This window comes from Pinus tabuliformis, chromosome 7, assembly GCF_031772625.1.
Source record: "Pinus tabuliformis cultivar Carrire ecotype Pingquan chromosome 7, CPIR1, whole genome shotgun sequence".
In the NCBI taxonomy this organism is placed as follows: Eukaryota; Viridiplantae; Streptophyta; class Pinopsida; order Pinales; family Pinaceae; genus Pinus; species Pinus tabuliformis.
Genome location: NC_142293.1, coordinates 641,492,210 through 641,515,688, shown reverse-complemented (window position 1 = coordinate 641,515,688; position 23,479 = coordinate 641,492,210). Strand labels below are relative to the sequence as shown.

At 37.6% G+C, this 23,479-nt stretch overlaps 1 protein-coding gene across 1 annotated transcript in view; it reads right to left on the bottom strand.

Moving 5' to 3' along the window:
* Positions 1 to 7,310, bottom strand: part of LOC149249085 (RNA polymerase Rpb7 N-terminal domain-containing protein) — a 172,640-nt gene extending 165,330 nt beyond the window's left edge. Inside the window, exons 1-3 of the mRNA XM_089456163.1 lie at positions 6,899 to 7,310; positions 6,660 to 6,774; positions 5,655 to 5,750 (exon numbers count right to left, since the gene is read on the bottom strand). Coding sequence (XP_089312289.1) covers positions 5,655 to 5,750; positions 6,660 to 6,770 — 207 coding nt within the window. The 5' untranslated portion in view covers positions 6,771 to 6,774; positions 6,899 to 7,310. The remainder of the gene's footprint in view (positions 1 to 5,654; positions 5,751 to 6,659; positions 6,775 to 6,898) is intronic.
* Positions 7,311 to 23,479: the final 16,169 nt, after the last annotated feature.

Below are 23,479 nucleotides of genomic sequence, written 5' to 3'. Positions count from 1 at the left end.
CCATTCAAAAAAGAATTCTTGACATCCATTTGGTGGATATTCCATACCATCAATGTTGCCAAAGGGACTAATGAACGAATCATTGTATATCTTGTCGTTGGAGCAAAAGTCTCTTCGTAGTCGATGCCTTCTAGTTGAGAGAAGACCCTAGCCACAAATCTTGCCTTATACTTACCTATACTTCCATATGCCGCATGTTTGACCTTATAGATCCACTTGGAAGTTACCACAAATTTGTCTTCGGGCCTCGATGCGATCTCTTAGACTCCATTCTTCATTATAGATTGATACTCTTCATTCATGGCATCTTTCCATTTCTGATGATTTACAGCGTCTTCAAAAGTGGATGGTTCTGCTTCTATTTGCTTTGTCATGTATGCAGCATACCCAGAATATCTCTTGGATTTCTTACTTTCTCTAAATGAGCCTTTCGATGCCCCATGACCTTTTGCATCAAGTAGTGTAGATTTCAACCAATTAGGTATTTTCTTTGTTTCAAGGATGACCACAGGTTGAACAGGTTCACTAGGACCTTCTTCATGGTGTGATTCTTCTTCTCCCTTGTCAACTTCTTCCTCAAATACTGGAAGTTCTTCATCATCAGAGTCTATGGAAAGTTCCTTTGATTTCTTGAATGCTATGCTTTCATCAAATATGACATCTCGACTGACTTCTATGTGATGTCCTTCTTTTATGTAGATCCTATAGGCTTTCAATGAGTTGTTGTACCCAACAAATGTTCCCTTCGTACTTGATGTTTCAAGCTTCTTTCCTTTGTCCTTTGGTATATGGATATATACAAGACACCCAAAGATCTAGAGATGATCTACAGATGGCTTCTTTCCAGTGAACACTTCCTCTAGAGTTTTGTTGTCTAGGGACCTATGGGGACTTCAATTCTGAATGTAAATAGTTATATTCATGGCTTCTCCCCACAGAAACTTAGATAGACCCTGATCGAGTAACATTGCTTTTACACTTTCTTCAATGGATCTATTCTTTCGTTCTGCAACTCCATTTTGCTTGGGATTATATGGGACTATCAGCTCCCTCTTAATCCCAAACTCCTTACAGAATGCTATAATCTCTTTGGATGTATATTCTCCTCTATTATTAGATCAATCAGATCTTAGTATCTTGATTCTTCTTTCTGTAAGGTTCTCCACTTCAGCTTTGAATTCTTGAAATTTAGTAAATACTTCGTCCTTGGTTTTCATTAAGTAAACCCAAGTCTTTCTTGAATGATCATCTATAAATGTGACATAATATAGATGACCTCCAAGTGATTTAGGAGTCATAGGGCCACATACATCGGAGCGAATGAGATCCAAGATTTCTTTTGACCATGAAGCACTATTTCCAAATGGCCTCTTGGTATTCTTACCCAATGCACATCCCTTGCATACTCCTTCATGATCTTCCTTTAGTTCAGGTATTCCATCTACTATGGAAGGATCTTGAAATGTAGATGACCAAATCTTCTATGCTAGAGTTCACACAGGCTAATTTCAATGTGAAATAGGGGTTGGGCCAAAGGAGATATCAGTCTATAAAGTCTTCCTTCTTGAATGCCAATGACTTTAGCTTGTTCTATACTTGAGTCTTTACTCCATACAACAACCTTTCCATCAATGAAAGCTACTCTATCTCCCTTATCTTCTAAGCATGAAATGGAAAGTAAGTTCTTATGCAAACCTGGAACAAATAGAATGTTGTTGAGGTGGATGTTGCTTCCACTCTCCAGCTTTATAGAGGTCAATCCAATAACCTTTACGAGATAGCTCTTGTTATCTCCAAGTTCCACTGAATAAGTGGATTTTCCTTTTGATAAGGTCTTTAATTGTTTGGAATGGTCAGTCATGTGTCTTGATGCACCACTATCAATTACCCAAATGTCTTCATCTTGGAATGTGCCAGAGAGAGCCGAGAAGAGACCTTCATCCTTTTCCTTGATTGATACCTTCTTTGAAGAAAATAAGAGACTCCATGCTTTCTTGATACCTTTCTTGAGATGGCTTGCTATCTTGGAACACTTCTTGATGAACTTCTTCACTGTAGAGGAGATCTTCATGATGCCCTTAGCTAACCTTAGCTCTGATACCATGTTGAGAATTCAATAGGGCAATGAATATGTTAATTCTCTTTAACTTGATAATTGTTTGTGTTACCTTTTTCCTTATTAGCTTTGTTCCTTATTATTATAGTGTGAGATACATCAAACAACTACCAAAACAATAAGAATAGTGACACAGTATATAAGCTGCAAGCCAAGGCCAAAACCCCTACTCTTGAGGGGAAAACCCTTAAATCTCTTCTCTTCTTATAAATCCTTCAATTGACAAATACCAAGACCTTGTGACTCAAACCAATACCCTCCAAGGTCAAGATCAACCACTAACTCGGCCTCCTGCTGCAAGAACTTCAACCTCCTACTGCAAATCCAAAATTTTGTCTTCCCAACAATTGCTGCTGCCACCCTTGAAAACTTGGATCTTCTTCTTAGATCCTTCTTCCCTTCGCTTGCCTTTCCTTGTGACATAGGGCTAGAGAGATACTCTAAGTGACCTTCGCTTCTTTCTTTTCTCTCTTCCTTCCAAGATCGAACTAGATATAACCCTTGCACAAAAACCCTAGCTTCGTCTAGGACGTGGGAGAGAGAACTAGCCCAAACACTTCGACCTCTTTTTCATCCTTCTTCTTCGACCTCTTCTTCGTCTTCTTCTTCACATAGAATGAGAGATGAGTGAGTGCTTCTTTGGAGTATGATTTCCTCTCTTTATATAGGCCTCTTCAAGGGGTAGATGTGGCTCTTCACTTAGGCCAACTTGACAACTTCTAGGCCGAAGTTGTCATAGGCTTAACAAGCTTCTAATCTTATCTCCTCGTGTCTTCTGATCACTGAATATATCATGAGTCATGACTGACTTGCCATGCAGTATTGTACTTGTTTTAACCTTTGGCTCGTAATATCATTCAACATTCAAGTACTGGCCATTTCTCTTTGATACAATTGTTCATTAGGACTTTGAAATTTCAATATTGTTCTTTACTTTCCCTTTGGTAATATAAATATATAGACACACACAGAATACAGCCATACTCGGACCCATTAAAGCTGCTTTTGGGAATTCCAATAGCTACAACTAGCATATCCCCAAACGCCCTTTAACCCTGGTAACATGAAAGTGGGCGAGAGCAAAATGTTATACCAGTTTCCAAGAAACAGAAATCTCACAAAATAGTGAGACCGTGACTGAAAAATACTTCATTGAACAAAATCTGCTACAAAATAGAGGAATGAAAATGGTTCAAAGAACGAAAAAAGATAAATTATCAAAAGATACGAAATATTTTTGAGGTCAATGCTTCAAAAGTCATATTTACATGATGGAAATCAAGGGATGCTCAAGCATCCTTTATTCCAAAAAGTATCCTCTATTCAGTCCCCTTCCACAGTTAACATCCCTTGGGCATCCCCAAGTCATCCCCGAAATTGAGGCTAAAGGACGTCCACACGCTCCCTACCCCAAAATTCCTAGGACATTGGGGATGTATCCTTTGGCTTGGGGACACATCCTTGCAATACATAGGACAATTTAGTGTCCATCTACAACAATATTCATTGATATCATGTATAGAGATCCTAGCTACAGGGAAGAACCCTTTAAGAATTAGAAGATGAACCCTGGAGATATTGCTTTGGTTGACAAGTCACTGCAGATTACCACTCAATGTTAATTGTGGAAGATGATCCACCCCTAACACTTAATGCCACAGAGCTTGAGAGCAAGGGGTTCCTTTGAAAATTGATGGTTAACAATCATGTCAGCGACCTCACCCTTTAGGATATTAAAGATCCACCTGATGCATAGGCTTAACAAGCTTCTAATCTTATCTCCTCTTGTCTTCTGATCATTGAATGTATCATGAGTCATGACTAACTTGCCATGCAGTACTGTACTTGTTTTAACCTTTGGCTCGTAATATCATTCAGCTTTCAGGTACTGCCCATTTCTCTTTGATACAACTGTTCATTAGCACATCGAAATTTCAATATTGTTCTTTACTTTCCCTTTCGTAATATAAATATACACACACACAGAATACAGCCATACTTGGACCCATTAACACTACCTTTGGGAATTCCAATAGCTACAACTAGCATATTCCCAAACCCCTTTTAACCCTGGTAACTTGAAAGTGGGTGAAAGCAAAATGTTATACCAGTTTCCAAGAATCAGAAATCCCACAAAATAGTGAGGCCGTGACTGAAAAAATACTTCACTGCACAAAATCTGCTACAAAATAGAGGAATGAAAATTGTTCAAAGAATGAAAGAAAGATAAATTATCAAAAGATACAAAATATTTTTTAGGTCAATTCTTCAAAATTCATATTTACACAATGGAAATCAAGGGATGCCGAAGCATCCTTTATTCCAAGAAGTATCCTCTATTCAGTCCCCTTCCACGGTTAACATCCCTTGGGCATCTCCAAGTCATCCCCAAAATTGAGGAGGCTAAAGGATGTCCAGTGTCCACACACACACACCCACATTCCTAGGACATTGGGGACGTGTCCTTTGCCTTGGGGACACGTCCATGTGATACATAGTTTGAGGTTCAAGAGGGCTGACAATTTAGTATCCATCTACAACAATATCCATTAATATCATGTACAGAGATCCTAGCTATAGGGAAGAGCCTTTTAAGAATTAGAGGATGAATCCTAGAGACATTGCTTTGGTTGACAAGTCACCGCAGATGACCACTCAAAGTTAATTGTGGAAGATGATCCACCCCTGCCACTTAATGCTACAGAGCTTGAGAGCAAGGGGTTCCTTTGAAAATTGATGGTTGACAATCATGTCAACAAGCACCCTTTTGGATATTAAAGATCCACCAGATGCATAGGCTTAACAAGCTTCTCATATTGTCTCCTCTTGTCTTCTGATCATTGCATGTATCATGACTTATGACTGACTTGCCATGCAGTACTGTACTTGTTTTAACCTTTGGCTCGTAATATCATTCAGCCTTTCAGGTACTGGCAAATTCTCTTTGATATAACTGTTCATTTGGACTTTCAAATTTCAAGGCTGTTCTTTACTTTCCCTTTGGTAATATAAATATATAGACATACACACAACTGAGAATACAGCCATACTCAGACCCGTTAAAGCTACTTTTGGGAATTCCAATAGCTATAACTAGCATGTACCCAAACCCCTTTTAACCCTGGTAACTTGAAAGTGGGTGAAAGCAAAATGTTATACCAGTTTCCAAGAATCAGAAATCTCACAAAATAGTGAGGCCATGACTGAAAAATACTTCATTGCACAAAATCTGGTACAGAATAGAGGAATGAAAAAATGGTTCAAAGAATGAAAAAAGATAAATTATCAAAAGATACGAATCATTTTTGAGGTCAATGCTTCAAAATTCGTGTTTACACAATATATGCGTCAAAACAGCGTCTCAACCCATAGAATCGAAGAATAATCCTAACAACCTAGAAAGCACTATCCATACAGAACATACAATATGAACATATAAAGTTTAAACATCTTTTGAAACCAAGGTTGCTAGATTTGGAAGTCAAAACATATTTGCAGAAAGAGGTATCGGAGCAAAGAAACTAATGATAATTCTCACTGTGTATGTAGGTGCACCGTCACCCGCAAAGACGAAGCCACCCTCAAGTGCCTGGATATCATACACAGAAATGCAAAGACCTAGGTCTTTGATAACCTGGGAAAAATAAACACAGTTGTTTGAGTCCTCAAGACAAGCAAAAAATATTTCTCCAAACATATCCAACTATATTATTCGTTAAACCCAGTGCCCTTATATATTGCATAGTGCATCATAAATACAGTTATTTTGCAGCTAGATTATAGAGCGATTATAATCACTCGATTGATTCCACCTTTCTTCTGCAAATATACATACAAAAAACTGAAATCAGTTATTTTACACCTGCATGCTGGGACCTTCATTTAGTATTCTTTTGAGATATTGGCTTGCATAAAACTTGAAACACTTAAATCATACCACTTTAGAATGTCATGCTGTCAATGTTTAATGGGAAAAATCAAACTTGAAACTGATGAGCATTGTTAATTTTTTTATGACAGAAAATGAAAGTATCTGGACATGCATCAGTCCAGTTCCATTGCATAAATAGTTTCCCTGTCAAACAAAAGGCGGAAAGAATGAATCTCATCTTCCTAACATTATTTGAAGGGGCAAGGCCCCTGGAAGCAGAAGTGTAATCGCGAACAAGGAAGCAGGAGCACAGAGCAGATGAAGACAAAAGATGTCTTTAGGGACTTGAAGTTTTGAACCTCGGTGGGGTGTACAACACCCCCACTTTACCATTGAACCAAAACTCGTTGTCACCTTAAAGTTTATCTGTAGGAGACTACACACGAATATAATAATGCTCCAAACCACAACTCATCGGAGGGCAAGGAGGCTCTAGAGGATATCGGTCGTGGAAGTTTTTTTTTCTTTAAATACTTAAAATGTTAACAACAGTATTGCAGGAGCAATATTTTCACTGATCCCAATCCCTTCCAGAAAATAACCAACGTAAAACTAGAGCAAATTGTGGGGAACGAAAATCAAATTTAAAGAATTGAAAGTTATGAATAGAACCTTATCAACAAAAAGTTTCTGAAGCTCCCCAGTAATGGCCTGCAGCAGAGGAACATCGAGCATCTGCGGCGGGATCCGAATTGTATGTTCCAGCAAGCTAAGGAAGAACATTATTCTATTGCCACAACAGAACAGTTATCAGTATTGGCAATATGGAACACCCTCACTGTGTAGAGCAGAGGTAGACTAAATTCAAAATATGAAAGAATGGAACAAACATTGAAAGCCTATGTACTCACTCCTTCCACTGTTACTCCTCCTTCCCGTCTCCTGCAAAAGAGCTGAGGACTGAGGGAATAAGATGATGATGATGGGGATCTTTCTCACTCGCTTCTTGGCGTGACGTAAGCGTCAGGACAAGGAGCCCCACCTTCTGTAGCGTCTGTTATTACGAACCATGCGTATGAGATGTTTTTTTAAGAAGCAACTGCTTCAAGCCCAAACAAGCACTAACATACCCTGCTGGTTAATGCCTTCCAGATTTTAAGCATGGCGGATTGGATTGGGTTTAATGGAAGGAAGCACAAGTCAAAATTCAAATGCTAAGCAAAGTGAACTGGATTGAGTTTAACCGAAGAAAAGAAGGCAGCACAAACGAAAATTCAAATGGCAGGTTGGAGGCTGCGTCGCCCTTCTTGAAGACATGTAAAAAGTTCCATTTATATGGGTTTAAATGGTTGATTAAGATTTTTAGCGGAATGTTTAACAAATTAAAAAAAAAATGTGGAGGGAAGGAAAGAGGCCAGTAGCTTAAATATCTATACGGAGAGAAAGAAGGAAGGTTAAATAAGTTAACCACCATAACAAGGAAGGCACCATAACAAGGAAGGCATTGTTTTTTGGGTTTTTTTTAGTGATGGTGAATTGGTAATTTTTTTAGGTTTTTTTTTTTTAATTATGGTGAATTGGTAATTTGTTGGAGTTAATGGTTTCATCTATAACATCAATAGTGTATCCAATAAGCTAGACATATCATGAATTTATGATTTAGCAAAAGTCAAGACTCTAGAAAGTTTGGGGAGTAACTCCTTCCACCTTATCATAACGACAATAGTGTATCCAATAAGCTAGATATATCATGAATTTAAGATTTAGCAAAAGTAGAGACTCCACGAAGTTGGGGGAGTTACTCCTTCCACCTTATCATAATGAACCAAAGATGTCCCTTATGAAACTTGGCGGGAACTGATTTGCTTTCTTACAAAGTAACTTTCATTCACTGATTGTTTTTCTTTTAAAATGTATAAAAATAGCTTTCAAGAGCTATACTTATAAAAGCTAGATATTATTACACCTAAATTTAATGAAATGTGTAACATGTGAACTGCACTCATGGGGTTTAGTTTTCTTAAGGTTTATTATTTAAACCAAGGTCACTACATTTTCAATCTCTTTGGGACATGGGATAGCAAAGGTAATTGGAAAGAAAAATATAAAAAAATGTATTTTTTTTTTTTGTGAATTAAGGTTATATATTAATCAAAAATAAGAGTTACATGGTTTTTCCATAATGACCATTGAGGATTTAGGCTCTCCTCAACACACTATTATTGGTGACTAGAACAAAAGAGTCTCCATGCATTCCCAAAAGACTAACGATTCCCAGAGCCTGATTTACACCAAGGTTGGCACTAAAACTCTCCAGTCTCATTACAATGCAATCCCAAACATTACTTGCAACAACATTTAGCCATACATAAATGTTGTGGTCGACTTACGCACAGTAGGGGGTCTAGCCAAAATATTAACATCAAAAAACCATACATAATTAACACGACCAGCGTATAAACAATAAGACTAAGATCAAAAAGTCGAGACTAGCATTTAACCAAGTGAAAAGAAAACCAACAAAAATATCAAGTGCCCTGCAAACTAGGCCAAGAACGACCACGAAAGCCATTAGACTGCAACGCCATCGCACTATACTCATTGATCATTGTCCAAGGATGAAATAATCATTGGAGCCCTCGCACTAGAGCTTGGAAGATTCATAAAGTCACCATTGTCTGATTCGCGGATTATATGACTTTCCACATGCGCCAAACGGGAGTCAATTTTGTCATGGCAAAAAACGTTGATTTTTAGCATCCTCTTGATGTCTTCCAGGGTGGCAAAGAAATTATACTTCTCCACTTGTTTATCCTTCAAGATCAAGCCCAACATTGTCTTCATTTGCTAGTGAAGAGCCAAGGAGTTTAAGTATTGCTTCTTCCTGCCCCTAGTATGCATAGGGTCAAGAACTTATGCCAACATGTCATCCATGATCTCAGAATCTAAATGAGATTATCTTTCAACCCCCGCTTGAGCCTGAAGCTTGCGAAAAAATTGGGATTCAAATGAAATAAAATATACAAGTTAACAATAATGATAACAAGTATACATCTATTCTAACTCTAAAACTTGTGATCATTAAAAAATTATAAATATATGAAGGAGAGAATGTCATAACAAAAGTTCATGTATTTGATAATAAATTATTTAAAAGATAAAAATGTGATTTTAAATTTGAAGTTGAGTTCACAATGAAGTGTGTTGAGTGCAGTTAGGGTTTTTCCCTAACCATCATGGTTGTAATTATTCTCATCCCTTTACCAAACACCTTGGAGTTGTTTTAGAATCCCATTACAGGCATCATGGATCATGATCTTATGGGGAAATGGTGGCTTTAATGTAGTTGTTTAAAGATCCCCCTATCCCCTTAGTCCTTGTTAAGGATGTGCTCTTCCATCCCTTTAAAAGAAGCACAATCCATCTACCTTGCGAGTAATTTGAAGAACCAGATTACCTCCTCCTTTAAGGGGTTGCCACTCCTCTTGCTTCATCTTTCATGTTCTCATCATGAATTTTATTTATCCCCCTCGATGGTCATGAGTCCTCCATTTAAAGATATTATTATGAGGATTTGTTATTCTCTCGTAATACAAGGAGGCTTATGTGTGGAGAAAGGATTTAAGTTCTTAATTTCCAAGATTAAATGGAATACTACTTCATCTCTCATTCACTAATTTGTTGTATTAATAACCTTTAACCAATGATGGTTATCTACATTCTTGGATCTTAAAATCCCAAAAAGCATTTTTGTTGTGGAGCACCTTTATTCACCCTTGTTCGAAAGAATTACTCACAATGGACTTTAAAGTAGTTGAATACAGAGAAAATATGTTAAGGACTAGCCCTTGGATCCAAGGGAAGACATGATTATTTATGTGGCGTTGTCATTGTGTTATCAATCCTTTCGCAAAGGTCTTGTTCTCTACCTCTAACTAAGTGTTGGTCTTAAACCTCCCCCTCAAATTATATAATGAGAACATTTTAATCTTTTGGGGCATGCCTTGGAAGATTTATTTTAACCTCCCCACGCTTTATTTCATGCCATAATACCACTTATGTGAGGATTTTTTAGGTGTTAACTATTTGTTGACCATCCAAAAGAAATACATTTGAGTTTTGAATGTATTATATGGACCCAAAAGATGGATTATGGGCAAATGTATTTTCAATGTGGAGCTTGATTTGAAATAGGTCAGTTAGTCATTTCTTATTCCACACAAATTTATAAGGATGCTCCCTGAAGGGCTTTGGTCAAAAAGCCTAAAAATTATTACCAGTCATCCTAGTGGACTGGAGGAGCAACATCATCACATTATTGAGTGTGAGAAGGTGTAAGAAGACCTAGATCGAGCATTATTCATGTTCAAGAAGAAGCAACTCAACCTCCAGGGAAGTTCCATAAAGACCATTTGCACTATTCAAAGGATAAAAGGAATCATAATGGCAATCCACAACACCCCCCTTCTCCAAGTTGGGAACAACCTCGAGGGAAACTACCTAGACAATGTTTGAGTACTTTGGAGGAGGGTATAAATTACACTATCAATCCCCAATATGTGAATCCCTTCAAAGGAGTGCAATGAGTTGCATGGCACCCCTTCTCAAAAGGTAGGGGTGAGGGTAATTTGAATGTAGGTTATAAGGAGAGAGAGAAAGAAAAGTAGTAGTCAAAATGATGCTTCAGAGGATAATGAAAATTGTTAATTAATGTTTGGTACAAGACATTTTACTTCTTCAAAGGAATCTTCTTTGTCGAGACAAAAAATAATGAATAATGCCATTAAAAACTTACTCTTGAAAGTTAGTTGAACACAATCCCAAGCACCCATTAGACTTAAAATGCATGGTCAAATTAATGTTTGAACCAATATAAAAGGCCCCAACATTAATCCATGACTCTAATAGATCTAGCCATATTGGAACCTCTTCATCCTAATACGCATGAATCCAAGACTTATAGGCTAAATAGAAAAGAAAGGATGTGAGAAAATATGGAGAAACACACATAAACATCTGAGTAGAAGGGATTCCTCCCTTGACTAAGGAGAAAAATATTATACAAAATACTGCATACTAAGGGGGAAAAGGAAATATATGACCTAAGATCCCTCCCTCATCACAAAAGATCAATCATCCCATCAAATCCAAATCAATCATGAATTTGATCAAGGATCCATTTAGAGAAAGAGAATGACCTCTCCTCAATTGTCAAGCCCTCATTGATGACTTCCAAGATGAGGACTTTGTATCTACCTCCTCCAACATATGTGAAAAATTCAAGATAAAAAATAATAAAATAAAGGAAATCAAAGAGCACAAGAAGAGGAAGCAACAACAAATAAGGCATTGGACACTCAATCCACAATAATGCAAGTTACCAACAATGAAGACAAACCCATATATTGGTAAATGAAAGCTCTCTCCTAAATTTGTAGGTGATAAGTAAGAGATAAAAGCAAAATTCCCAAGTGTCACATTAGGAAATAAAAACTTGTATTTGGGTTCTCCCACTATGCCAAATTAGAGGGATATTCCTTTGTAGGAGCTAGAAATTCTATTGGAATAATACACATATTGAATGAGTAAGCCCAATGGCACTTTTGAGAGGGATATATTTTTTTATGAGATCCATGCCTTCTCCATTATCAGAGGTTTCTTTTATATAATGATTGGATCCCTTATCTATTAATAATCATTCCCACAAACCAAATAATTAAAATCACAAATATTTATGCTTTTAACATTGTTCATAAAAGAAAATATGTTATGATTATAAAAAACTCTATCATGGATCTTTCACTAGCAAATAGAATTCTTGATTGATATTTTAATTTGGTACCAAATTTAAATGAAAGTGGGTGAGACTTATACTCGTAAATATATTACGAAACATAAAGTTCACATGCACCAACTAGAGAGTGGGTATAGGTTTTTCATTCATGACTTTCCCCCTTATGATGGATTCTTTACATCATCAAGCTTCATCTATCGTGGAATGTCTCATTTCTCTTTTACCAATGAAAAAGGACTATGCCCCTATTTCATTATATATGGCCCATCCTAGTTTAACTAAAAAAGATTTATATATCTACTAAAAAAGATTGAAGCACCCCTTTCTAGGACTTTATTTCATGTGTTTAAGAGCAAAAAAAACCAAAAATCTAATGTTTGAATTGAAGAGAAAAGTCTAAACTAAACAATATGTAAGACCAATCCATATAACCCCAATTTCTCGCTAATATATATAAATTTTCAAACACAAGTAAATACATCTAAAATTTTAGCGCTTAAATATTTAAGCACACCATGACTATTAAATTTTACAACAACGTACAAACCATAATACATCAAATACAATGAAAAATAGTGAATTATTTTAATAAATAATCCATAAAACAAATTACAAGAGTTATTGTTCACCCAATATAAGATAGAACCTTTAATGCATGTTGTCGCGATCTTCGTTACAAATTGGAGGTTGGGAGCAGTATCTTGGGTTAGAATTCGGGCTAACTAGACTCTACAAAGTCCAACACACCATATCCATGTCCTGTAGCAGAGCAATGAACTCTTTTTTCCTAGCTAATCGAAAATAATTTGGAAAAAATAAGTCGATATATATGTGTGTTTGTTTACCATCATATTCACTTAAATTTTTGAGTGGGTTGACCTAAATTAGGCTTACGACCTCACTTATCTTAATATTGATTTGAGGAGAGAATGAGGGTTGAAAAGGATAAGGGTGAGGGCCAACATGAGGTTGTACATCATAGGTTTTTTCTTATATTTTTTTAATATCATTTTAAGATAAAAAAGTTAGTATATTTAAAAATTAATTTTAGAAATAATAAATAAATATGAATATATTTCACAATGAATTTTAGAAGGAAAAAAAAATTATCTTTTCAAAGTGCATTATTTTAAACAGAAAAGTGCAATGTCCTGAATCATTGTCTTATTATGTTTTTTCTCTATATTTAACTTAATAATTTAACATGGTCATTAAAAATGTTAATTAGTATTAACGTTGTATTTTTTGTTTTCTAAAATGACTATTAAAAATGTTAGTGTATGTTAAAGTTGTATTTTTTATTTGATTTAAAATAATTACCCTTTTCATCTATATAATTAATCTAATAATGTGAGATCGCTACAAGAAATGCTAACAACCACTAGTGTTGTAATGTGTTGTTTTCTCACATTGATTCATATGAAGGTATTGGAATGGTTTCATATTGTGTTTCATTACTAGAACCAATCCAAGTATATGGCAAAACTCTATACCTGTAGTATTCTAATAGACATGAAATTGTCAATAAGAAGAATTTGGGCATGAAGTAAACAATGTACTATTGATATATTGTTATGATCCTTAATCCAAGAAATTAAATTAGCAAACAAGTATAAAAATTGCTCACACTTTATCTATCAACATACCCTTAAGGTAAGGAGAGCTGGTTGGTAAACCCTAAAACGATCCAACTGGTAAAAACTCGAGCTCTGCCCATATGGATGCCGGAGGTGGCCCTCGTCCTCCCCTCCTTCCTGAGATCAATGCCTTCAAACGTCTGGTAGCCTCTTGCGGCAAGAGGAAAGCAAACCTGAATCAACAAAAGTTTGTAAAGAAAGTTGAATCCATCCCCTGTGTTGAATTGCCTGCGGAACGCCCGTGTCGGACTGCGCTAAACCTAGCAAAATGCGGGCTCACTGGTCAATTTACGGGTCTCTGGCCCTCTCCCAAAGCTATTGATGGATGGGTCCAGCGAAACTGGAGGCCCTTGTCTCTAAAGGAATCCAAAATCATCTGGTAGGCAGAGGCTATTACGTTTTTGTCTTCGATTCAGCAAAAGATCGAGACCTTATTTTCCGAAACGGTCCATATTTCATAGGCCCCCAAGGGCTCTATCTAAATAAATGGACGTCAGACTTTGATCCTTCCCAGGATATTCCTTCAATCGTTCCTGTCTGGGTAAGGTTACCCCACCTCCCTCTTCATTGCTAGAACCCGGAATCTATTGAAACCATGGGGAACAAACTAGGCAAATACATTGATAGGGCTGAAAGGAGAGAACAATATTCGTGTGCCAAAATATGTGTTGAAGTCGACTTGGAGATAGGGTTGCCCAAGGCGATCAAGCTAACCATAGTTGGTTGGTCTCACATACAGGAACTTGATTATGAACAACTCCCCTTCAAGTGCCGACACTGTCATGGCTATGGCCATTTCGCTCGAAACTGCAAGAAGAAAACTGAGGAAGAACTTGAAAAAGAGAAGGGCGAACAGTGGACACAAGCCCGAAAAGCAGGCACATCCAAGCAGACCAACAGAGTGAAAGGGAAAGGAGGGAATGCAGAGACCAGAGGACCCTCTTCTGGGAAGAGACTACCTGAAGTTCAAGCCACAACAAATGCCACCACTTCAACAAATCCTTTTGTTGTTCTAAACCCTCTAGAAGATCAAAACCAACCAAAACTTGAAGAGGGAGAGGTGCAACAGTATATTGAACAGATAGCAAACGCGTAAATAAACTCAGGATCTCAAGAACAAACTGGAGTAGCCAACTTAGAAATCCCTTGTGTATATGCAAACCCACAGGAAACTCATGGCTCTCCAGCAGGCGCCATATCCCCACTCTCTTATGCATAAATGATCAAAAAGAAAAAGCTGATAGACATCCCTGGTTCTTCTGCAAAAGACTCTTTTGAGCGATCCACCAAAAAGGCTGGAAGGAAGTCTCGTAAGGAGATCAAAGAAGAAGAGGTAGACAGATTAAAGATGCAAGGCAGTCAGTCCATAATCAAAATGTCATTAGCCAGAAACACAAGGGCTCGACCCAGAAAGGGAGGGCCTACTCCTTCCTTCCCTGGTAAATAATGCAGATTGTCTCTTAGAATTGCAGGGGTTTGGGGAACCCATTGAAAGCTGAAGCAATAAAAGATCTATCAAGAATGGAACCCTCATATATCCTCCTGCTCCAAGGGACAGAGATAGAAGAGGATGCTCTTCTATCCTTAAGTCGAATCAAGTGGAATAAGAACTCAAGAAAAGCAGTCAGTGCCCGAGGTACTTCAAGGGGTCTTGCAACCTTATGGTCAGAGGATATATTTCAACTGAAAAGCTCCTTCGCAACCCAACACTGGATATACACAAAACTTCAACATCTTCCAAGTAAGATCTCTTTGGCTCTCTTCAAGCTTTATGTCCCTGTTAATTTCCTAGAAAAGAAGGAATGCTGGAAGTCTCTCTCAAACTTCCTAGAAAACTACACTCCCCCAAACATCATACTAGCGAGGGAGCTTAACATCACTTTAGATCCGAAAGAGAAAAAAGATGGAGTTTGGGATAAAGATCCCTTCCATGTCTCAGTGGAGTCTTTGATTCTTGCTTGGGACCTCCTTGACCTCAAACCTAAGAAAGGTCGTTATACCTACACCAACAATAGAGTTGGTAAAGCCAAAATCGCTGCTCGTCTAGACCGGTTTCTTGTCCAAATTTCTTTGATGGAGGGGAAGCATTTAATCTCTTAAAAAATTCTGCCCAAGGTAACATCTGACCATAACCCCATCTCGCTGTTGCTAGAAAAAGAGGAAGACTTGGGCCCTATTCCCTTTAGATTCAATCCTCTTTGGGTGGCGAGAAAGGTCTTCATGGACATAGTGGCTCAAGCTTGGTCGCAACCAGTTGAAGGATCCCCCAGCTTTGTGTGGGAGCAGAAACTTAAGCACACTAAGTACGCCTTAAAAATCTGGGCAAAAAAAAACCCTCTCCACTCCAACGAGCAATAGACAAAAGAATGTGCAGGCTTTAGCCGAGATTCAGCTAGGCATGGAAGAAACTGAAACCACCAAAGCTCAGTTGCTCATCGAACAGAACACCCAGTTCAACTCTTTTCTCTCCTTTCACCGGGAAGAGGAGTACTGGCGCCTCAAGTCTCATAGCCTTTGGCTGCAAGTTGGACATAGAAACACATCATTCTTTCACAGACAATGCAAAGTTCGTCTCTCTCGGAATCACATCTTGGAAATATCCACCATTGAGGGGGGAGTCATCAAAGGACAACCTCTTTTAAAACAGGTCGTCGCATCTCATTTTCAGCAACTGTTTCAGGAGGATGGTTCTTCTAATGACGATCTGGCTGCTGCCTTTTTGTTAAACATCCCTTCACTTGTCACTGCAGATATAAATGCTAGGTTATTAAAGCCTTTTACTGAAAAAAGAGATAGTGGAAGTCACATGGTCAATGGAGCCAGATAAAGCCCCTGGGCCGGATGGCTTCACCATCCATTTTTATAGAGCTTGCTGGAATGTAATAAAACTCGATCTTTTCCGAATGGTAAAAGCCTTCCAAAAGAAAGCCAAAGTGGGAGGGTGCACTAACTCCACCTTCCTTGCTTTAATCCTGAAAGAAGTTAACCCAAAGACTTTCGACAGGTTTCAACCTATCTCACTCTGCAATGCCTCATACAAGATTCTTGCCAAACTCTTAGCCAATAGACTCAAACCTCTGTTAGGGAATCTGATCTCCCCTCTTCAGGGTGGTTTTGTCAAAGGAAGGCACCTCATAGACAATGTGATCCAAGTGCAAAAAGCCCTCCACTCTAGCCATATTCGGAAGGAAAAAGGCATGCTAATCAAGTTGGATATGTCACATGCTTTTGACCGGGTTAAACTCTCATTCCTCTATAAAATCCTTCTCTCTTTTGGCTTTAGTTATGAGTTTGTCAACTTGATAAAAGGTTGCACATATAGACCTTGGATAGCGCCCCTAGTCAATGGCAGATCTGCTGGTTTCTTCCAAGCTACAAGAGGGCTTCGCCAAGGGTGCCCATTGTCACCCTTCCTTTATATCCTGTTGGCAGAAGCCCTAAGCAGAAAGCTAACAGTTGAAAGGGAAGTAGGCTTTATCCCAGGCATTAAGGTAGCAAGAAGTGTGGACCCTATAAATCATACCCTCTTTGTGGATGACTCTCTCCTCTTAGGAGGGGCCTCGATTAAGATAATAAGGGCTTTCAATGAAATTCTTCAAAACTTCTGCTTAATTACAAGAGCCTTGATCAACAAAAGAAAAAGTATTGTCTACAGTTGGAATATGGACCATCCAACTATCCATCGAATTGCTTGTCCCTTGGGATTACCCGGGTATGACAAATGGGAAAAGATCAAATACCTAGGCCTTCCCTTAACCTTGGGACCAAGCCCTCCCTCCCTCTGGATCAAAATAATTACCAAGATAAAAGCAAAAATAGCATATTGGGGAGGCCAATGGCTAACAAAGGCTAGGAAGCTGGTTCTGATAAAGGCAGTCCTCTCTGCCCTCCCCATCTTCCAGTCTTCCCTCCTACTAGCGCCCAAGTCTATCACGGAACAGATCTCCAAGCTCCTTCGGGATTTTCTATGGAACGGGGGTAAGGGCAATCAGAGTAAGTTACACATGGTAAGATGGGATATCCTTAAAAGACCACTCCAGGAAGGTGGGTTACAGATTTGGGATCTAGGCCTGGCAAATTTGGCTCTTGGTGGAAAAATCATATGGCAGCTGTATGCAGACAAAAACCACCCTGTCAGCAAGATCCTCTAGATGAAATACCTAAAGGGAGGCTCCTTAAGAAACCTTACAACAACGTCTACTCAAACAACGATTTGGAATTTAAGCAAAAGATGCATCGATCACTTACAACAACATTTATTCAGAATCACGAGCAATGGTCAAAGAACCTTACTGTGAGAGGATACTATTCAAGGGAATCCCCCTTTTGCCTTCCTAAATTCCTTCAACGAGTTAAAGATCTGGCTAGTGAACAAAGGTCTTCTCCGGCTTGCAGACATTTGCTCTTGGGACAACAAAGGGAATTGGGCAGGATGGACTTTTCCAGGGGTCCCAGAGCCTCTTCACGCTCAAACGAACTTGTTGTATACAGCTCTCTCTGGCCTCTCCCTTGTCCACCGCTCATCCAAGGACAAATGGGGGTGGGAAGAACAGGAATTTACACAGCAACTCAAGGTTTCTCCTCTTTATAATCTTCTCATGCCCCTTCACTGACATCGGAGCTCTGAAAATTAGTTTGGTCCCCCTTTAGCCTACCAAAGGTGAATTTCTTCACATGGTTACTCATGCATAGAAAGGCACTAACAGGCAAAAATCTGAACAAAAGAGGGTTCCACAGCCCCTTTAGATGTTGCTTATGCAACTCTGCAGCTGAAACCACTGATCACTTACTAGTTGACTGCGATTTCACACAAGCAGTCTGGAATTTGGTCCTTCACGGTCTTAGTGCTCCCCCCCCCTCCCAGACATCTGTCGTTTCTCTTTACATCTCCTGGTCAGACCAAAATCCTGAGAAAAAAGCTAAAAATGCAGTCGGGACAACATCTGGCAAGCTATTCCAAAATGCCTTTGGTGGAAAGTGTGGTTGGCTAGAAACGACTGTGTTTTCAACAACAGGCTTCTGAATTCAGTGGTAGTGGCGGCCAAAGTGAAAGCCCTCTTGCTGGAAATTGCAGGTAAATCAGCTCCCACCTCCTCTTTACCTTCAGAAGCTTCTGCGTGGCTGGGATCCTACGCGACAGGAGAGAGGAATGATTCAATCAACAAACCGTTGAATGCTCCTTCTTGGTTCTTGTGACTCACTGAAGGCGACAGGAGAGAGGAACGATTCAGTCAAAAAACCGTTGAATGCTCCTTCTTGGCGCTTGCGACTCACTGAAGGTGACTTTCACACGTGGTGGCAGGGGACCTCAAAAGCCACGATCTTCTTTGATGGAGTGTCCAAGGGGAACCCAGGAACTACAGGTGCAGGGGGTTTGATTCTTTCCCCGAATAGATCGAGTGAAACCGACTTTAGGTGGGGTCTAGGCACCAGCTTGAATAATCAAGTACAAAGTTACAGTCTCTTAAAAGCTTGTCAGATTGTGAAGGAGCCAGGTTATAAAATAATTCAAATTTTCGGAGACTCGGGGCTTCTGATTAAAATTCTAAACTCCGAAGATCATTTTTGTAATCCTGCATTAAACAAAACCCTGCAGTGAATCCGAAACACTTTGAAAGAATTTGGCAGAGTTGACTCTTACCACATTCTACAGGATTTAAACAAGCAAGCAGACTCTGGCAAATAAAGGTTTTCTGTTGCCTCAAGGAAAGCTTAGCCTCAATGGAGGACCCTGCTCGCTTCACCCTCTGCCTTAACCAAGCTACAGTAGGCAGATCTATATTCATTGGCCTCAACCCTCAGATTGAGTGTTGTACTCGGAATTTAGAAATAAAACCCAGACACGGAGGAGTTCTTCACTTCAGAGCTCTCTAAAGAGATGTTAAGCTTCCAGCCATCAGCGTTGCGCAAACCTCTAGCCATCAACCTCTCTCCCCCTCTAGCGACCACCTCCGCCTCTTTCCCTCCCCCCATCAACGCCTCTCCTCCCTATCAGTCACACTCAAGAACGCCAAGTAGTAAGTAGAAGGAACAACAAGCAGCCGCAACCAACAGAAGGAACAACACAATAACAGAAAGAACAACACAACAAGTAGAAGGAACAACACAACAAGCAGAAGGAACAACACAATAACAGAAGGAACAACACAACAAGTAGAAGGAACAACACAACAAGCAGAAGGAACAACACAATAACAGAAGGAACAACAAGCAGAAGGAACAATCGCAACCAACAGAAGGAACAACAAGCAGAAGGAACAGCCGCAACCAACAGAAGGAACAACACGTAGAAGGAACGACACAACAAGAGAAGGAACAACAAGCAGAAGGAAAAGCACAACAACAGAAGAAACAACAAGCAGAGGGAACAACCTCAGCCAATAGAAGGAACAACACAGCAACAGAAGGAACAAGACAACAACAGAAGGAACACCAAGCCGAAGGAACAACCTCAGCCAACAAAAGGAACAACAAGCAGAAGGAACAACCAACAAACAGAACAACAAGCATAAGGAACAACACAACAACATAAGGAACAACAAGCAGCCCAAGGAGAAAAAGAAGGAAGCAAACCAAATGGAATCCAAGACAAGAAAAATCAGCCCTCCTAGGAGTAGTCAGTCTACAAACCATGAAAAAATACCAGAAAATCAATGTTATGTAAATTTGCTTTACTAGTAGGACAATATGTTAGATAGCATTCAAGAATAGCTACAGAAACCTATGAAGTTTTTAATATAAGCATAGGAGAAGGAGCTGCGTCCCCAACACATTCTCACGGATTAGTTTCCACTTATGCTACAGTTGATTGTAATAGGAGCTTGCTCCACCTCAACTTTTGGTGATATATCCACTATCCGATCTTGTTAAAAAAAAAGCCCTTAAGGTAAGGCAACACTTTAAAATGATACTTTTATAGAAGACTCTACTCTTATTGCTTAAGCTTTATAGAAGTAAATAATGTAAGTTTATGAATGTGTCCCTCATGATGAGTGGAGTGCCCACCCAAAACATTAGACATTTCATAAATTTATACACAATTTACTACCAAAATATTTAAACAACATTATTATTAACTCTGAAACATATACCCTCAAAATCCATTTTTGTTTACTTGCCTCTAAAAATGTGAAGACGTCTCAAAAAACTAAATTCTAATTATAATGTTCTTCCACACTCCTTCATAAATATAACTCCCCCTTTATTTATAGCTACCTACAAAACCTTAGTGATAACTATTTAATGAACTCTTTAACACAAGCACATTATATTTGTTTCATATTTATTATTCTTCAATGATTAAATAATTAAAAAGCATATTGACTCTAGTCCATCTTCTTACGCTAATGAATCTTTCCATCCATCCTCTTACATCTTTAGAGAAAAACTTTAACATATACAATTTTGATATAAATAACTTAAAATGTTTTTAAGGGTAAAGCTCTAAGGGATAGCTCAATTGGTCGAGTTCCCGTTGCTAAGTACCTTCCGTAGTTGGAGGTCACGGGGTCAAATCTCCTCGATGCCCTCGGGGTTAGGCTTGTTAAGATTGGCCGACGAGCAGATCCCTTCGGGTGGATCTGCCCCGATATTTTCCCGTGGATGTAGCGACCACTCTGTGATCGTGAACCAAAAAAAAAGAAAAAGAAAAGAAAAGAAAAGTTTTTAAGGGTTTATTTTAAAATAATATAAAACACTTTGGCATAAGTTATGAGTTATATATTAAACCATGATACCACGTGTTTCTCTAACATTGAAAATGAATTTGAGGAAAATTGGGTAAAATATGATATTGAAAATTATGTTAATAATGTTAATAAATGTGTTTCTTATGGAGTAGAATTTTTAGAATTTTAATATAATTGTCAATAATTATTAGGTGGATGATAGGGATATAATTTTCGCTAAATATTTTAAAATATTTACAATAATATACAAATATCAAAGGTTGAGATTTATTTTCAAAGTAGTTATATGATTTTGCCCTTTTAATCAATTTTGTTAATTAAAAAAATTCACATAAATAAATGTTATATGAGTGAGTTATGGTTTTTTGAGCATGTGGTATTGATAAGCCATGGTATTAGCTCACCATATTGTTACAAAACATATTTATAGATTCAGAATCTTCATAGTAAAGTAAGGCTAAATATTCATGGTTAAGAATTTTGTTCCTGTTTTTTCAAATGTATATATGTTTAAGTTTAATAATAATTTAAAATAAAGTTATAATTCAGTTAATTTTATGGTTTCTTTTAATTTTAGCAACATGAGATGTATAATAAAATAAGTGTTTTAATGTTTATTTTGATTATGAATTGATGTCTATCGACATTTATCATCTATTTAATTTGTATGAATACACTAGTATATTTGTAATTCATCAACCTTTGGCTTGAGAAACCACGACCCAAGGTCATCTAAGCCGTCAAAATCACCTGGGGATTACACTCGGTCTGGGTCACACTAGCCCTTTACATAGCTAGATTTTTGCCTACAGAGTTTCAAACCAGTGACCTTCACATCACGAAATGCCTTAATTGTACACCTCGTCACTATTTATTCTTACGCCCCATGGACTATTGTGTAAAATATATTTGAAAATTATAATTTAAATGATAAAATTGAAAATCATTATTAAAAATATGTATTATGAACTTAACATGTTATAGCTTATAATTCAATTCTGGTGAGGAGGATAGATTCAATTAAAAAATAAAATTTTCGATTTTTTTATTTTTTTATTTCATATTATTTTTTAATTTTAATTAATTAAATATAAACATTTTATATTAAAAAATTAAAACTTTATTATATGAATTAATTTCTAAGAAGTTATTAAATATAAATATATATATCTTTTTCTTAAATATTAAAAAATTATATATATTTTAAAACTTTATAAAAAATATTATTTTTTGTTTTTCTAAATTTTAATGAAATTGTAACTTGATTTTTTCATCCTTTCGACATGTTTCATCTTATCTAAATTTAGGCTTCTGTGATCCATATCTTGATTGCTAAGAATTTTTTTGAAGATGATTATATCAGAATTCTTTTGTCGGTGTGTTTAGGCTTTTGTGTTCCATATCTTGATTAGTAAGAAATTTTTAATCACATCAGAATTCATTTGTCAACACGTGAATGGTTAGGAACGTGTTGACAAATGAATTCTGATGTGATCACCGCTGAAAAAAATTCTTAGTAATGTTTTGTCTTATCAAAGCCTCTCAAAAGTTATGTAAATAGACAAGAATTACTTTAGATTCGAATAATATTATTTCTCTAAAACTTCACAGTGGGCGTCAAGCCAAGGCTCTCCTCATGATCATGACAATTAAAGCTCATTTGAAGTGGTGGATTGATGGCAATAGATATGATGCAATGCAAATGTAAGGAAGTATATGGCATTAATAATGTTAATTTTGGTTAGTGGTTTTGGTCTTGGGATTTTTTTTACAATGAATTATAATTGAGTTTATATTAAAGATGGTAATTTTGCAGTTATGATTGTGGATATGGAAGGTGTAAAATAAGGTCGCATTATGAAGAGAGTTATGGTAAGTAGGTCTAAATCAGTCTGTCATTTTCATTCTTATCTCTTTTGGTACCCCTGGTTTTTCTAGGTTCGTGTTTCTTTAACGATCAAAAGAACAACTCTCCTAACAATTTCAAGAATCTTGTCTTTGAGTTCATTTAGAGTAATAATGTGTAATGCTCCCTCCTGCCTCCTTGGACTTTCCAGGCTAAATGGGAGGTGTTACTTTAATCAACCCAACCTCTGTGGTATCATTATGAAGATGGGGTTCTAAAAATTCTTCTTTCCCAAAGTTAGCGAAAATAACTTTTGTTAATACCATTACATCTAGCTCATCAAGAGATTTCCGAGACTATCAATTTTATCTCGATTGGATGCCCGAATCAAAAGTTATGCCCATTTAAAGATTACATAATTAATTCCTATCACATCATCAGGAGCTACCATGTGTAGCCCAAGTGGCCCTACCATGTCATTCATGGTACCTACATGGAGCCCATATGGTCTCAGTGATGCATACATG